General features: G+C 43.0%; 2 protein-coding genes across 5 annotated transcripts; both read right to left on the reverse strand.

Annotated features, from left to right (window-relative positions):
- Positions 1 to 6,148: 6,148 nt before the first annotated feature.
- On the reverse strand, positions 6,149 to 7,906 carry LOC123081010 (40S ribosomal protein S28). Its single transcript, XM_044503970.1, has 2 exons — positions 7,812 to 7,906; positions 6,149 to 6,557 (listed from the first exon to the last, which is right to left on the reverse strand). The coding sequence occupies exon 2, from the start codon at positions 6,554 to 6,556 to the stop codon at positions 6,359 to 6,361; it is 198 nt and encodes a 65-aa protein (XP_044359905.1). The 5' UTR covers position 6,557; positions 7,812 to 7,906; the 3' UTR covers positions 6,149 to 6,358.
- Positions 7,907 to 12,435: 4,529 nt separating this feature from the next.
- On the reverse strand, positions 12,436 to 14,500 carry LOC123081012 (40S ribosomal protein S28). Of its 4 annotated transcripts, XM_044503974.1 has the most exons (4): positions 14,348 to 14,500; positions 13,136 to 13,319; positions 12,958 to 13,021; positions 12,436 to 12,826 (listed from the first exon to the last, which is right to left on the reverse strand). In XM_044503974.1, the coding sequence occupies exon 4, from the start codon at positions 12,823 to 12,825 to the stop codon at positions 12,628 to 12,630; it is 198 nt and encodes a 65-aa protein (XP_044359909.1). In that variant the 5' UTR covers position 12,826; positions 12,958 to 13,021; positions 13,136 to 13,319; positions 14,348 to 14,500; the 3' UTR covers positions 12,436 to 12,627. The 4 variants fall into 4 exon arrangements, with proteins under 4 accessions (XP_044359909.1, XP_044359910.1, XP_044359911.1 ...); XM_044503975.1 differs by lacking the exon at positions 13,136 to 13,319 and having other exon boundaries at positions 14,348 to 14,495; XM_044503976.1 differs by lacking the exons at positions 12,958 to 13,021; positions 13,136 to 13,319 and having other exon boundaries at positions 14,348 to 14,496.
- Between the last annotated feature and the right edge of the window lie 466 nt (positions 14,501 to 14,966).

Consider the following 14,966-nt stretch of genomic DNA (forward strand, 5'->3'; position numbering starts at 1 on the left):
AAACACCCTATTCTCCTGGTTGCTGGGTCGATGTATTTTATATGGACCTTCGCTTCTCCCTACTATAGCAAGAGTAGGTGCACGTCCTGACTTAAATTCATAATCCTCATCAACTACAACCACCACCCTTTTTTCTACACAAGTTCAGCAGCACTGCAGCAGGCACCGGTCGGGAATAGACAGTCGTAGCTACGTACTCATAGGTCAAGGGCATCATAGACGTCTGTGTTGGATGGGTGGATATGTCCCATAAGTCAAGGGCATCAACCGTGCGTCGATCCGTCGACGGGTCAACCGTCTGCTAGATCGACATTTCTTAATCCATTGATCTACCCGCCCGTTGCAGCCTGGAAGCTTCTGCGCATGCACAAGGTAGTCACGTAATGGCGGCTGCCTGCCTCAAATCAATTGGCAACAAGTTGTACTGCCGTGCTAGATGCAATGCATCCAACTCATGCATATGAATGTGTACCTCGATCAATCATCTATGGTAGGATGCCGGAGCTAATTTGCGGATCAGCGTTGGAGATGCCCTAATATCTCAGTACACAAAGGGAAGTTGCAAGCAACCGAGGGAAAGAAACTACCCAAAGGGTCGGGTACCCTACCTTCATGCTCATATATAGGAAAAGATATAATCCGATTTGGATTCATTATTAATAATAAATCTATGTTAGATGCCAAAATCTGAATATTTTACTTTACATGAACAGTGGCAGATAGGCAAAAAAACTGGGCATATAGCAAGGTAACGGATAATAACATCTTATTGTAATAATGATTTCATTGGTCGAAGTATTTGTGGGGTCAAAGGTAGTAGATGTGAAATAGATAGACAATGGCGGAAATTATTCTTGCAGGAAGGAAATAGTTTCTTACTAGAATAAGTTTTGCCCATGATTGCTGTTTAGTAAGCATATTCGTAATGCATGAGCATCAATGTTTATGTTACTAGCGACGAGTAGCTGCTTAAGCTACTCAGGATATAATCATTATGCTAATGTGGAGGATCTGGAGCCTCCGGAATGATTTGGTGCACGGTAAACTTATTCCTCCTACGAAATGTTTCCAAAAAAGCTCTTTGTAGATATTTGGATTCATTTTGGGGAGTGAGGCATCAGTCCATTGAGCAAATTTTGAAAGGGAAGTCCCCGATAGAGACGTTCCCTACAGTTCAGAATTCGGTGGTGCGACTTCCGGTGCCAACTTGGGAGCCGCCGCCAACGGACAGACTAGCATTATCAGTGGATGGATTCTTCTCGCCTGAACGGAGGTACTGCAGATGCTGGAATGATTCTTAGAGACAGCCATGGAGTGGTGAGTTTTGCATCATGACATGTCATATTTTTCTGTAATGATGCACTTGAAGCTGAACTACATGCAATAACAAAAGGGATGTCACTAGCTCTCCAGTGGTCGTCCCTTCCGGTCATCATGCAATCTGACCTGACGGTGCCCTTTCCACCCTCCGTGATGAGTCACTCGCCAGATCTTCATACGCCAACTTAGTGAAGGAAATCAAAGCTTTGATGGTACCGCGGGAGTTTTTTCCAGTAAAGATTGCAAGATCACAAAATATGGTTTCACATAGTCTAGCTAATTATGCTCGGATGGAACATAGCACCACCTGTTGGTTGCAATATGCTCCTCCTTTTATTCATGACCTTGTATTAGCGGATTGTAAACATATTACCATGGAATAAAACTCCCTTTTCCCTCACAAAAAAATGTTTATGTTACTATTTACCGTATTCCCGTGGAGTTAGTCAAATTGTTGAGCATACATATATATCTCCTGATCTATCAAAATGTTGGTCTTATCTAACAATTAATTGGATTTATAAAACAATCATATATTGTCCAATGTTGACAAAAATTATGCAAAAGATGGCTAGGGACCCATTTTATAAAGTACAAACTTTTAGATGAACTTTTACAAAGATTTCAACACATAGCACGACAGAACATAAAAGTTTTGCCTGCGCAATTGTGCGGGCCACTCCGCTAGTTTGACATAAAAACACACAGTACTAACATCAATTATCTCTATGCGGTGCAGACGGTCATCTACTTTCCTCTATCTTCAACCTTCCTACTGCCTCTTCCCATGCGTCGCCTTCTCCTTCTTGCATCTGCCTCTTCTCCTTCTAAAAATCTAAATTTGTTTGCAGATTTTGAAAAAAATCTTCATGAAAACCAAAAGCTACACGCAAGTTTGGAAAATGTTCGTGGACCAAACTAAGTCCATAGATATGAAAAATGTTCACGAAATCAAAAAATGTATGCAAACACATTTTGTAAAATGCCATTTTTTATTTTCATTTTTTAAAAATTGTGAGTACATTTTGCTAATTGCGAACATTTTGGAAAGTGCGCACACTTTTTGAAGAAACGTGACTATTTATGAAATTGTAAATTATTACTGAAATTTCATGTAATTTAAAAAGAACTAAAGATTTTGAATAAAACATGGACAAATTTTTAAACACGAAGATTTTGGGGAAAAGAAAACATTTTTTTAGATCTCGAACGTTTTTTTGATATTTTGAGAAAATGATTTTTTTTAAATATTTGTCAAAAAATGAACCAAAAATTACAACAAAAATAAAAATAATTCAAAGAAAACTAAAAATTAAAACTACAAAAAGAACCAGTAAAAAATGAAAAAACTAGACAGGAACCGTCTAGAAGATTCAACCGATAAAACCGGCTTGGACCCCGAACGGTTCCAGCTAATCCCTCCCATTTGCCTCTTAATTGGCCAGCCCACCTTGGACGATGAACGGGCGATTGGACGGATATCTATCATTATACATAGGAAATCACTAGTTAAGGGTTACCTATTGCAAATGTCACTCTCCACCTTCTCAGTTGCTGACAAGTGACACACTACATGTGCACCATTTGATCACAATAAACATAGGCCATGACATTTACAGCTGAATGCAATCAGAACAAGGGGTGTGATACACCCATCCTGAAATCCTATAGAAGTACATCAATTTGGCACCTTGTACCAGAAATAGAACCCGATGTCCCTAACTCCCTATGATTATAAATGTCGGGAAGAGAATATGAACTATGATATATCTTTTTTTATGTTTTTTTAACGTATATCTTTCAGTCCTAATACAAGGCGATGCTCATGCGAACGTTTCAGAAGTGGATACCTAAGGTAAAAAAAAAAGGCGAGTTTCCTTGAGAAATGTCTTTTCCTAGACAATTTGCCACACTTCTCTCCTAGTATGTAAAGCATGTCTTTTCCTTGGGTCTTGTTTGTCTTGGGTTGTATTAACTCGATCGTCTGAGTGCAGAGCCACTCTGAGACATCAGTTCTCCTTGGTTGGTCCTCTTTTTGTCTCCATATCTCTAGCTGGGAACCTGTCTCTTGCATCTGCAGCATCGAGAGCGTGCCATCGCTGGCCAGGCTAAGGCATGGACGGTGATCTCGATCACGCACCCTTGGGGCAGGGAGCCACAAGCATGTGAGATGGCCGCTCTGGCCATTCAGTTTAACAAGGTGAAATGACCGTATCACGTCATCACGAAATAGCCAGCACGCGGTGCCGCGGCACACCACCGCATCGGTTTGACAGAATGACCCCTTTGTATTGGAACTCATGGTTGCACGGGATCGCTTTGAAGTTTGAACTCCAGCTCGGTATCTTGGACGAGAAGGTGTGGACATCCAACCTCAGCTGGCTCTCGTGGCCTGCCGTGACGATTAGCACTTTGTACAAGGACGAGTTGCCCGGTGGCCGTTCGTCGTCGCTGGAGCGACAGTCATCACCGGATAGAACGGCACAACAGTGACACCCATAGTCATTGTAGCCGACGGAGCTGCACACTAGAGGAGGCAGCTTGTCACATGTGCCGCGGAGCAGGTTGCACACGGCCAGATGAAGGACCGTCTGATCCAGGTCCGCCTCCCGGGGCGGGACGAGACGCACGAGGAGGAGGCCGCGGCGCGAGGCCAGCGGCACCGAGTGGGGCACGGTGGGCACGAAGGAGCCGAGGGTGCGGCACCGACGGCCCAACGCCGACTGTGGCGCCGGGACGAGCACCTTGGTCCCTTGGTCACGGCCTGGGTCCTTGATTAAGAAGCCGGCGAGGGAGGGGCACGCGTTCTCCTGCCACCGGCGGCGGAGGAAGGTGGGGTCGGTGACGAGGGCGCGCCACCGCCAGCACGCAGTGCCACATCGGAAGAGCGTGGCCGCGTCGTTCAGGCGGAGCAGGATGTCGCGGAGGACGTCGTCCGGGAGGGAGGCTGCCATGGCCGTCGCGGTGTCTTCGGTCGATCGATATCAGGATGTGCCTCCGAGTTGTCTGCGTAGGGTTTCGAAACATTATATACCTGGATTGGAAGTTGTAAGCCGTCACGATGTTCAATGCAAGGTCGAAGCTTAGCTCTTATTAGGGGATACCCGATGCTGTATCCATATCGCTCCGTAGTGCTAGAACCTAATTCCCTTTCCACTTAATTATTTAGCAGCCGGCGTGAGAACGAACTCGTGACAATTAACATGATTTCTAGTGTTCGTTGTACTATCATGATTGAAGACGAATAGATCGAAATTTTTTCCCGCAAAAAAATATTAACATAATTTCACATGGGTAGGTGTGTGTAGGGCACATCTAAATGACTCAATCACACATAAAAAGGAAAAGAAAAAGAAAAATGAAAATACCTACACGAATCTCCGCGTAAGATCAATGGCATATGACATAGATCTGCAATACTTATGGCACATCTTTATGTGCTTTAATAAAACTAATTTCGAATTTAGTGAGAGGCACTACTGCAAAAATGGCTATCAGTGGCAAGGGCAGAGGATACCTGAGCTGCAGCTAAAACGGCGGCGTAGTCCAAGGCGCTTCGGTGGAGCAGCAGATGTCTGGCAAGGGCTAGGCAGCGACAAAGGTGGTCCATAAGCGGCGGCGGTGTTCGACGGTAAACATATTCGAGGGGCGGAGGGGGGGGGGGTGTTCTGGGTTCTTGGCCAGGCAAGGGGTGTCGGAGTCCGATTGTCGGACATCCTGACTCCATGAAACCTCCCATAACTTTGGTTCCGGTAAAAAAACACGCAAGAACCAGAACCCACCACAAGCACATGATGATTTTAAATCATACTCCCTCCGTCCCAAAATAACTGTCTCAAGCTTAGTACAATTTTATAAGTTAGTAGTATAAAGTTGAGACACTTATTTTGGGACGGAGGGAGTAGGATCCAATATAGTGGATTCACATTACCCAGAGGTGTGCAACAATGATCAAGTCTCACAACATCAAGTGCACTTTAGTTTAGGCAACAGAAGAAAACTCATCACATCTGCACATGGCTAGGCAAAGAACAAAAGCAGTAGACTAAGAAGGCAACAGTACATCATTTTTCTTAGTTAGTATGCAAATTAGAACTTCCATAAAAATTCCACTCATCTCTAAGGCCTGATGTATTGTTGTTTGAACTGTCAACAAGCCATGTGTGGTGCAAATTTGAATACCACAACAGTTTACAGAAGTGACCCTGCCGGATATTTTCGTGCATTTGTTACTGCATTTCATTTAATTTTACTTACTGAAATGTGATTCAGAAACACTGCAGAGTGCCTCTGTTTAGATGCAAGTTAAGATTCAGAAACGTATCATTTTCCTCTGTATACGTTCACTGGTTCAGACTTGATAACACGAGTATCAAACTAGCTGGGAGCTGAGATCAACTCAAACAGCACGTTATACAATTAAAGCACTCAAATTTCTCCTCTAAATTACAAACAATAAGGTCCAATTCCTCCTCTATACAAATCTTCAGCAACAAAACTAGGCACTAAAATTGGAAAAAGAAACAGGCCTCTCAGAATCATCGATACGCCACAAACTAGGCATGTCGGGAACTATACTACCAATGAAATCAATCACAACAACTAAATCCAGCACAAAATCGAAACGATAAAGCCCACATATCCGAAGAGGCGTAGCAAGGAGGGCGGAAATAATTGAGGGTAAAACAGCATCTGCAGGATAACCGTGCTGCCAGACATGTAAAATGTCCAAACTCTCCTGAAACCTCCCACAAGTTTGGTTCCGGTAAAAATAACACGCAAAGAACCAGAAACCACCACAGGCACATGATGATTTTAAATCATATAGGATCTAATATAGACGATTCACGATTCACATTACCAAGAGGTGCGCAAAAATGATCAAGTCTCACAACATCAAGTGCACTTTAATTTAGGCAACAGAACAAAACTCATTACACCTCCACATAGCTAGGCAAAGAAGGAAAGCAGTAGACTAAGAAGGCAACAGTACAGCATTCTTCTTCCCAAGACAGACAGGTATAAAGGAAGAAATTTCTTAGCGCAGCCTCCTAGCCTCCCGCTCAGACTCGAGCAGGGTGAGGATGTCGCCCTCACGAACAGGGCCCTTGACGTTCCTCATGATGAGACGGTTCTGGTCATCCAGGAACTTGACTCTCACCTGGGTCACCTGACCCCTCGACCCGGTGCGGCCCATCACCTTGACCACCACCGCGAGCTTCACCTGCGTATCCATGCTGCAAAAACCATCGCAAAGGATTGATTGCATTAGGCAAAAACCATCAGAAACAACTACCATTCAAATGCAATATCAAGCCGAACAGCTAGTGTACATACAATTCCATTGCACTTGAGATAGATAATACAGGAACATGTCTACTGTGTGTTGCCAGAATACATGAAAAACAGAAGCTGAAGAATGAGCTGACTGCAGGCAATACCGAGCATAAACAATCAAGGGAAGTGATCAGCAACAGTAAGAAGGCTCTGCTAGATGGTGCTCTGGGCCAGCTGGACACAGACAAGAAACTGGAATGACTCCTCAGTCAGGTCACTATGTGGCTGAGCCTCTTCAGTCCATGGTTTCGCTGTTATACTCTACAGTCTACAGTATGATTATGGTTGGCGTAAACCTTTTTGTTAGCTAGTATGCAAATTAAAACTTTCATGAAGTTTTCACGCATCTCTAATGCCTGATGTATTGTTTTTGAAGTTTCAACAAGCCATTTGGAGTCAATTTCCATGCCACTACAGTCTACAGCAATGACCCTGCCGGATCTTTTGGTGCATTTGTTACTGCATTTCATTTAATCTTACTTACCAAAATGTGATTCAGAAACACTGCAGAGTTTCCTCTGTTTAGATGCAAGTTAAGTTCAGAAACAGAAGCACTGCAAAGTTGCCTCTGTTTAGATGCAAGTTTAAGTTTCAGAAACATATCATTTTCCAATAGGCAAAGCAGGAGCACCATCAGAAACAACCAACTAATGCACCATTCAAATGCACTAACAGTTCTAGGCAAAGCAGAGCCACCACCGGAACAGCTAGTGTACAATTCCATCACACTTGAGATCGTACAGGAGAGCACACAAATGCCAGTATATGCAATTGCAGACCAAAATAAAACTATAATTAACAGACCCTGTTTTTCAAATAAATATTCAGCAAGAACCAATAAGGTCCAAATAGGGCTCTGGCTCCAACCATATTATCTTTTATTTAAAGACAGTATGTTTCAATTCCTCCTCTATACAAATCTTCAGCAAGGATCACCAGCATATAGTATGTACCAACGACTCCGCAAGTAAGAACCCGGGGCTTACTTGAGATCCAAAGAGTAGCTACCAGACTAGAGATATCGGGGACTAAACTATCAACGAAATCAATCACAGCAACTAAATCGATCCAGCACAAAAACGAAACGATAAAGATCACCGATCCGTAGAGGCACGCGTGAGGGGGGCGTAGGGGAAGGAGGGAGGGAGGGGAACCTTTCTCCGGCTGCTTCTGAGACGACGGAGGCGGCGGCGCAAGCTGCTTCTGCTACAACAGACGGAGGCGGCGGCGCGGAGAGGGAGGAAATAATTCAGGGAAAAACCCTAGCGCTCGTCCAATTCTTATTTATACGCTATCGGCGGCCTTGCACAAGATTGGCCTCGTGTGCTAATGGGCCTAAACCAGAGCGCGCGTCTCCAGCAAGCGAGCTTACATCAGCCTTTTTTCGAGTCGTTTCGCTTTCATCTATTTAAAAATCATGAATTTGGTAAACAAATATTCACAAATTAAAAAATTGCACACGAATTCAAAAGATTGTTCACGAATTCTATTTTTTCTGAGAACTTTAAAAAATCATGAATTCAAACATTGATCGCGGATTTGAAAAAAAAATGTTCATGTATTCAAAATATTTCTTAAAAAATCTAAAATTCTTTGCGGATTTCAAAAAATGTTCATGAAAACTAAAAGATAATCGGAAATTTGGAAAATGTTCATAGATCCAAAAAAAAGTCCATGGATATGAAACCTGTCCATGAAATCACAAAATGTATGCAAACAAATTCTGTAAATGTGTGAAAACAAATTTAATTTTCTAAAATACTTTTAAATTGTGAGGAAAATTATGCAAATTCCGAACCTTTTTTGGAAATTCAAACACTTTTTTGATGAAACATGACCATTTTTTTTAAATTGTAAATTATTACTGAAATTTCAAGTAATTTAAAAAACTAAATATTTTGAAATAAACAAGGACAATTTTTTGAACCCAAAGATTTGTGGGAAAAGCAAACAATTTGGATATTTTAAAAAAAATTGAAAAAGAAAAAATTTCTAACAATTTCTCGAAAAAAATTGGATCTTTCAAAAAAAATTGAATTTTTAAAATATTTATCAAAAAAGAACCAAAAAAAGAAAAAACGACAAATAAATCAAAGAAAATAAAAAATCAAAACCACAAAGAGAACCAGTAAAGAAATGAAAAAAAAGGGGCAGGAACCGTCTAGAAGATTCAACCGATAAAACCGGCATGGGCCCCAAACCGTCTAAAAGATTCAACGTCGAACCCGCTAATCACTCCCATTTGCCTCTTAATGGGCCAGCCTGACTTGGACGATGAACGGGCGATTGGACGGATATCTATCACTATACATAGGAAATCACTAGTTAAGGGTTACCCATTGCAAACGTCACCCTCCACCTTCTCAGGTGCTGATAAGTGACACACTACATGTGCACCATTTGATCACAATAAACATAGGCCTTGACTTTTACAGCTGAATGCAATCAGAATAATGGATGTGATACACCCATCCTGAAATCCTATAGAACTACATCAATTTGGCACCTTGTACCACAAATAAAACCCAATGAACATATTTGCCGCACTTAATGTGGCCTCGCTCTCTTATGTAACCCCAAACCTTTGTACTTGTATAATATCAATAAAGTGGTTGTTTTTGTTCCAAATTGTTATCTGTTGTCAGAAGACATGATCTGGATTGGCAGCACAAGGTAAACCGGTTCCTCTGAGTCGGAGTCCCACAATATAGCTAGCTGCGGAGGATGAAATCTAGTGGGAGTCACAGAGAGTTGTGATGGGACCCGGCCTCTATGCCCTCCTCCTCCTCGTCGGCATTGCGAACAGGCTGTCAACACACGTTCTCCGCTACCCTGGAGCAGAAGTTTGCTCGCAAGACTGTTGCCTAACCATCTATGCTTTGTTATGTGAGTCATCCACTACGCCTCATTGTTGTTTTCACTAAAAGAAGAATAGAAGAACATAATGAGCAGGGGGAGAAAATGAAGAATAGGGGGGCCATAGCCCCCACCCCCTCGCATGCTTACGTTATTTGTAGGCGTCGGCCCTCGTTGGGATATGCAACACATGCTGTATTCCAGCTCGGTAAACGACAGGTTATTTAATGGTTGGCACTGACGGGAAGAGACATCATTTGTACAGTGCAGGTGACGGACGTTGAGGCACCAACGCGCAAGCATGCAGACCAGTCACTAAGTACAGGTTTATCAGGGGAGATCACAAACTAAATCCCTGCGCATGGGTGTACTTTGGTTGCTCTTAACATGCTTTGTACCTGTATAATATCAATAAAGCGGTGGTTTCTGTTCCAAATTGTTATGTGTTGCCAGAAGACATGATCTCTGGGCATCCAAACGTCTGCTTTTTTTTTGAGGAAACTATACATTTGCTCTCGTGTTGACTGCATTTTGGGTTTCTTTGTTATTTTTATTAATCACAACGCATGCAAGCTCGGAGGCCGGGAATGGCTACCACAGTTGTTTATGTCCATCTAACATCTAGGTTGACCAGTGGGGCCCAGCTGCCAGACATGCAACAAGCTGTTTTAACAACCAAGCCTTGTTTGGATACGCTTGTTTAGCTGAACTAGTTTTCCGTAAACCTATCTAACAGTCTAACAAACTAAAATCATGTTTGGCCCCTCCAACAAAAACATGGATAAGAAAATTCAGTTTCCGTAGGAAACTACATTTTATCAAAAACGAATATTACTCATTTTTCTGAAAACATGATTACAAAGAACTTGGCGTAACTGGTTTTTTTTATTGTTTTATCATAGTAATGCATTTGCTGCGCTGCAATATTCTCTGTACCTCCGTGTCGCCCCTTCACATCCAGAACCCCGAACTGGAATTGGAGGCAACAACCTCAACAGTGCTGAACTCTGTTAGATGTTTAAACTGAGAACTTGTTTTTCTTTTGGTCTTGTCATGTTGTGATGAATTAGAGTGACTTGATGTGGTTATGTTGAGCTATTTGTGTCATCTGGTCAAGCTGTAATTTCGTTAGTGTGATTTGGTCTTGTTAATTATGTTGTGATTTGCTTGAGAATTATGTTCTTATTTGCTTCGGAATCATGATGTTATTTGCTTCAGAACTGAAGTAATCTAATTTGGTCATGCATGCAAAAACGCTGAGGTGTGTCATTCAATTCTGATCTTGGTAGATTTGGTCATGTAAGAAAACTGTGACTTGGCCTTGTTAGTTTTTCTTCATCCGAGGGTAGAAAGACCAAAAGATTCACACATAAACAACACATTCCAAAAGATTCACAGTTTCGGGAACCACAAAGCAACAAATGGATCCAGAATACATCACACACATTGATTCAGAGAAAAATGATTCATTCCTGATCACAAAGAAACCCATTCATCCATTTCTGAGCACAAACAACACATTGATTTATTCCGGATCACATCAAAATATTGATTCGGAGATAATTGACATAGACAAGCTCAAAGGTACATGGAATTGGTCCAGCACTGCCTGGTAGCTGGATGCAGAGAAAGAGTAGCTTGCCTCCTTGGCCAATGGATGATTTCACTGAATGTACAACTACAGCCGTTGGAAAAAACCTGCTCATACTTTTCTTCAGTGCAGAATCCTGGGACCTTGTTAGAGACGACATCCGTACTCTAGTGAGTAGCCTATCAGCACCGGAACCATATGAGACCTCTGCGGCGGTTGCCTCTGCCCGACAGCCTGGGCGTCCTCACCAGGGTTGCCTCCTCCTCTTCATCAGCGACCTCTCCTAGACTAGGATCCATCCTTCTAGGTTTGTTGTAGGTTGTGGGGGACTAGGGTAAGTAGTGTTCTGGCTGGACTGGCTGGGGGTGGAGTTGGTTTATATTGATAGTCTAGGGGATGGGTGGCTGTGATATTGGTCGTTTTCTTAAAACTAATAAAAATACCCCATTCAAAAGTTCATTCGGAAAATTCCAGCAAAAATCATTGAGCTTCCCTGGTACATAGAACTAATATGCTTCCATGCATCTTTTGCAAGAGCCTACGGGTGGCAAGGAAGCATGGAGAATGAATAAGGCGGATGCATTGAGTTGCTTGTTCACTTCTTTTCTTGGTGACAAGTTTCTTGGATCATATGCATGAATGATATCCTTCTTCAATGATCCTCCAAAGTTGTGTTCAATGATATCCTTCTTCAATGATCCTTGTTCAATGAACTGTTCAAATGATACTTAATTCGAACCCAATTAGCTAAGTTGGTCAAATCAAGCTTAGGAGGAGGGCCAAGGTTGTTTATGTGAGGCGAGGGAATCAGACCGCCATAGACCCGAGGAGGGGCAAACGCGGAATGGACGCCCGATCCAACTTTCCCATGGGAAGGGTTGGACCCCATGCCACTAGTCGCATCCTTGGCGGAGTCAACATCCATGCTCGAGGAGGAAGTACCAACTACCTTCTCGAGAATGGTAGCGGCAGTTGGCAAGCCCAATAGGAATTCTTGCAACAACCCTTTGACCTCAACAGGCATGGATCATTTAAGTGCATTCATGGACACATACAAAACCACGGGTGACAATCGTGTTGTCCAAAAACCACTTGTTGAGGTGGAAGTTGTGGTTGTTGTTGGTATTATAAAGAGCAAACGCTAAGACCTCACCGCCAGGATTCAGGTCCAAGATCAAAGAATCTGCCGTAAAGAGGAATTAAGTGTCATGTCCATCAGCACACCAAATCACTAATCATAGTTCTAGTGGAATCTCATATGAGTGCTTATAAGCACAGATGATTTAACAAGTAGAAGTGATCAGATTTAGACCACCAGCACTCAAATCATGGGATCCAATATAGTCGATTCACATTACCCAGAGGTGCGCAACAATAACATCAAGTGCACTTTAATGTAGGCAACAGAAGGAAACTCATTACATCTCCATAGCCAAGACAAAAGATGAAAGCGGTAGAGTAAGAAGGCAACAGCACATCATTTCATGAGCAATTCCGAAGACAGTCAGGTGAAAAGAAAGTGCTTAGCGCAGCCTCCTGGCCTCCCGCTCAGACTCAAGCAGGGTGAGGATGTCGCCCTCCCGGACAGGCCCCTTGACGTTCCTCATGATGAGACGGTTCTGGTCATCCAGGAACTTGACTCTCACCTGGGTCACCTGACCCCTGGACCCGGTGCGGCCCATCACCTTGACCACCACTGCGAGCTTCACCTGCGTATCCATGCTGCACAAACCATCGCAAGGGATTGCATTAGGAAAAAACCATCAGAAAGAAATAACTAATCGACTGTTCTAGGCAAAGCACCAGAACAGCTAGTGTACAACTCCATTGCAGTTGAGATAGATCATACATACAAGAGAGCACACAACTGTTCCTTACTATTTGGAACATGACTACTGTGGGCCCAAAGCAGAAACACTGCATCAAAAACAGAAACCAGAGAAATTATTGGTCTGAAACCGCTGTAAAAGAACAGATAAATCTACTGGTCCAAACACCGAATTCGAACGAAGGACAGTTATTAACACTCACAGGGAGTGACTTGTTTCCTGCTTCCACAGTTATTTCCACACTTTGGACTAAACGGCTACTTGTTTGCAGAAAATGCTACTAGTTCTGGGAGGCAGTTCAAGAACCGTCCGCTCCATCGTTACCACAACAATTCTCCAGCGCTCTAGCACCATCAGGAGTTCAGTCTGACCACTAGGACCTGCATCTGATCAAGGAGAAGATCAGGGACCCTGAGAGGGCCAGGGGTACGTTGAAGATCAGGAACCTGAAGAATGAGCTGACTGCAGCCACCACTGAGCTTAAACATTCAAGGGAAGTGATCAGCAACAGTGAGAAGAAGGCTCTGCTAGATGGTGCTCTGAGCCAGCTGGACGCGCACAAGAAATAATTGAAATGTGATTCAGGAACACTGCAGAGTTGCCTCTGTTTAGATGCAAGTTAAATTCAGAAACAGAAACACTGCAGAGTTGCCTCTGTTTAGATGCAAGTTAAGTTTCAGAAACAGAAACACTGCAGAGTTTCCGTCTGTTTAGATGTAAGTTAAGTTTCAGAAACATATCATTTTCAAATAGGCAAAGAAGGAGCACCATCAGAAACGACGAACTGATGCACTGTTCTAGGCAAAGCAGAAGCACCGCCAGAACAGCTAGCGTACACTTCCATTGCACTTGAGATCATACAGGAGAGCACGCAAATGTCCGTGAATGTAGACCAAAATAAAACTAGAATTAACCGCCCCTGTTTTGCAAGTAAATGGGCTGTCATATACTCCCTCCTTTCCGGTTTATAGACCCTGCGTGTAAATCTAGGTTCTCTATTTTACCAACATAATAGTACCACACATCATACACCACAAAAATTTATACCATTAGAAAGTAGAACAAATGTTCAGCAAGAACCAGTAAGGCCCAAATATGGCTCCAACTAAACTATGTTGTTTTGCACACAATAAGGTCCACCAAATTCCTCCTCTACACAAATCTTGGGCAAGAACAAGGATATGTATCAAGGATTTTGCAAGTAAGAACCCGGAGGCTTACTTGAGATCTGAAGAGTAGCTACCAATATCGGCACACAACTAGGCATTAAAATTGGAAGATGAAGCAAGCATCTCTCAGAATCATCAATACGCCACAAACTAGCCATGTCGGGAACTATACTACCAAAGAAAGCTCACAGATCCGTAGAGCCACGCGTGAAGAGGCCTAGGGTAGGGAGGGAGGGGATAGGAACCTTAATTTCTTGGGCTGTTGGTGATGGGGATCCCTGCTTCTGCTACGACGACGGAGGCGGCGGCGCAAGCGGCTTCTGCTCCAACGACGGGGGCGGCGGCGCGAGGAGGGCGGAAAGATGAGAGGGTAGAACCCTAGCGCCCGTCCAATTATTTAGGCTGCGCTGCCGGCGGCCTTGGTTGGGCTCCTGGTCCGTATGCGAGCAAATGGTCTGTTGGGCCCCAAGCCCAAACAGGTGCAGCTTTACTTTAGTAGATACACTTTCTTCTTTGCCTATGTCTCAAAAAAAAAATATTCTTTGCCTAAAAAAAATACACTTTCTTCTTCTGCTGAAAAAAAGATACACTTTATTTTTCTTTCTTTCATAGTTCGAGAACCAAGGCGATACCCCTGAAATAGTTCAGGGACCAACAGTACACTTCACTCTATGTGCAATATACTCCTACGCAATGATGTTCAAAACCACAAACATGGGTTATATTTGAACTAGAAGAAATATTGCTACAACGCATCACCATATGAACATTTGTTGGTGTAAATGAAAACCAAAGGACTGGTGTTCTGATTTTTATTTTATTTTTGATTTAATATAAGGGCATTTTGATTTGAAATTGAGGAGC

This window comes from Triticum aestivum, chromosome 3D, assembly GCF_018294505.1.
Source record: "Triticum aestivum cultivar Chinese Spring chromosome 3D, IWGSC CS RefSeq v2.1, whole genome shotgun sequence".
Classification (NCBI taxonomy): domain Eukaryota; kingdom Viridiplantae; phylum Streptophyta; class Magnoliopsida; order Poales; family Poaceae; genus Triticum; species Triticum aestivum.